Source organism: Chlorella variabilis (assembly GCF_000147415.1).
Source record: "Chlorella variabilis unplaced genomic scaffold CHLNCscaffold_1, whole genome shotgun sequence".
NCBI lineage: Eukaryota > Viridiplantae > Chlorophyta > Trebouxiophyceae > Chlorellales > Chlorellaceae > Chlorella > Chlorella variabilis.
In genome coordinates, this window is record NW_005435087.1 from 98,095 (window position 1) to 99,310 (window position 1,216).

Consider the following 1,216-nt stretch of genomic DNA (forward strand, 5'->3'; position numbering starts at 1 on the left):
GTGGGCGGGGTGTGTTTGGGGATGTGGGTGTGTGGGCGGGTTGTGTGTGGCCATGTAGTGGTGGTGGTGTGTGCGTGAGTGGTGGTGTGTGCAGGGATGTGGGTGGTCGGGTTGTGTGCATTCCTGTGCGGACATGCAGCCTGTAAGCACAACACGCAAACGCAGCGTGCCCGCGCCCCCTGCACCCCGCCCCACCACAGTGTTTGCCGACGCCTGGGAGCCAGCCACCGGAGAGCGCCTGCTGCAGCGCCACGCCGCGCCCATCCTCAAGCTGCACGGAGGCATGCCGCAGGCAAGGAGGGAGGCGGGGCTGGGTCTGGGGCCGGCGCCGACTGGCCTGGGCAGGAAGGCGGGCAGGCGCCGGCTGATCCCGAGCCCGCCGCTCGTGCACCCCCGGCCAGCATACCTGCTGCTTTTCTCCCGCCTGCCTGCCTTAACCCACACATCTATGAAACAAACTGTATCCACAACATTGGGTGGAGCCACCCTGCTCTGCATCCAGCCTGACCCCTCGCCCCGCCACCCGCCACCCACCACCCGCCGCCGCCGCAGGCGGAGCGCACGGCGGCCTTCCTGCGCTTTGCACGCTGCGCCGCGGGCGTGCTGCTGTGCACCGACGTCGCCGCCCGCGGCCTGGACTTCCCTGCCGTGACAGACATCGTGCAGTTCGACCCTCCGGGGGAGGCCGCGGAGTGAGGCGGGGCTGGGGCTGCGCTGGCCTTGTGCTTGTGCGGGACGGGGCGGGGCAGCGCGGGGCTGGCACGCTGGGGCTGCGCTGGGCTTTGTGCGTCATTTTCCGTCCTCTTTTCCTGCTTCTGCCCTGCAGGTATGTGCACCGCGTGGGGCGCACCGCCCGGCTGGGCCACAAGGGGGATGCGGTGCTGTTCCTGCTGCCCAGGTGAGGGCAGGGCAGGCGGCGAGGGAAGGTGGGGGCTGGGCACGGGCGTGGCTGGGGCGCGCACACGCTGGGGTGGGTACCAGAGGCTTGATCGCCTCCCCGCCAGCAGGGTGTCCAGCCAGCCTGCGGCGTGTGGGGTGGAGGAGGTGCAGGCAGGGCTGCCTGCTTGAGGAGGCTGGCGGCTGCAGGCTTCTCTAACCTCTACCCCCTGCACCCCTCGCCTCGCCCGCAAACCCCTGAACTCCCAACCCCGGCTGCCGCCTGCCCCCCACAGCGAGCGCGGGTATGTGGCGCACCTGGCGGCGCACGGCGTGCGCT

The 1,216-nt window shown here is 70.7% G+C and overlaps 1 protein-coding gene across 1 annotated transcript in view; it reads left to right on the forward strand.

Moving 5' to 3' along the window:
* The window catches only part of CHLNCDRAFT_56430 (hypothetical protein), a gene marked incomplete at its 3' end in the record, with an annotated part of 5,916 nt that overhangs the window by 2,731 nt on the left and 1,969 nt on the right, over nt 1-1,216 (forward strand). Inside the window, exons 6-8 of the mRNA XM_005851605.1 lie at nt 553-692; nt 827-898; nt 1,173-1,209. Of these exons, the coding sequence (XP_005851667.1) occupies nt 553-692; nt 827-898; nt 1,173-1,209 (249 nt within the window). The remainder of the gene's footprint in view (nt 1-552; nt 693-826; nt 899-1,172; nt 1,210-1,216) is intronic.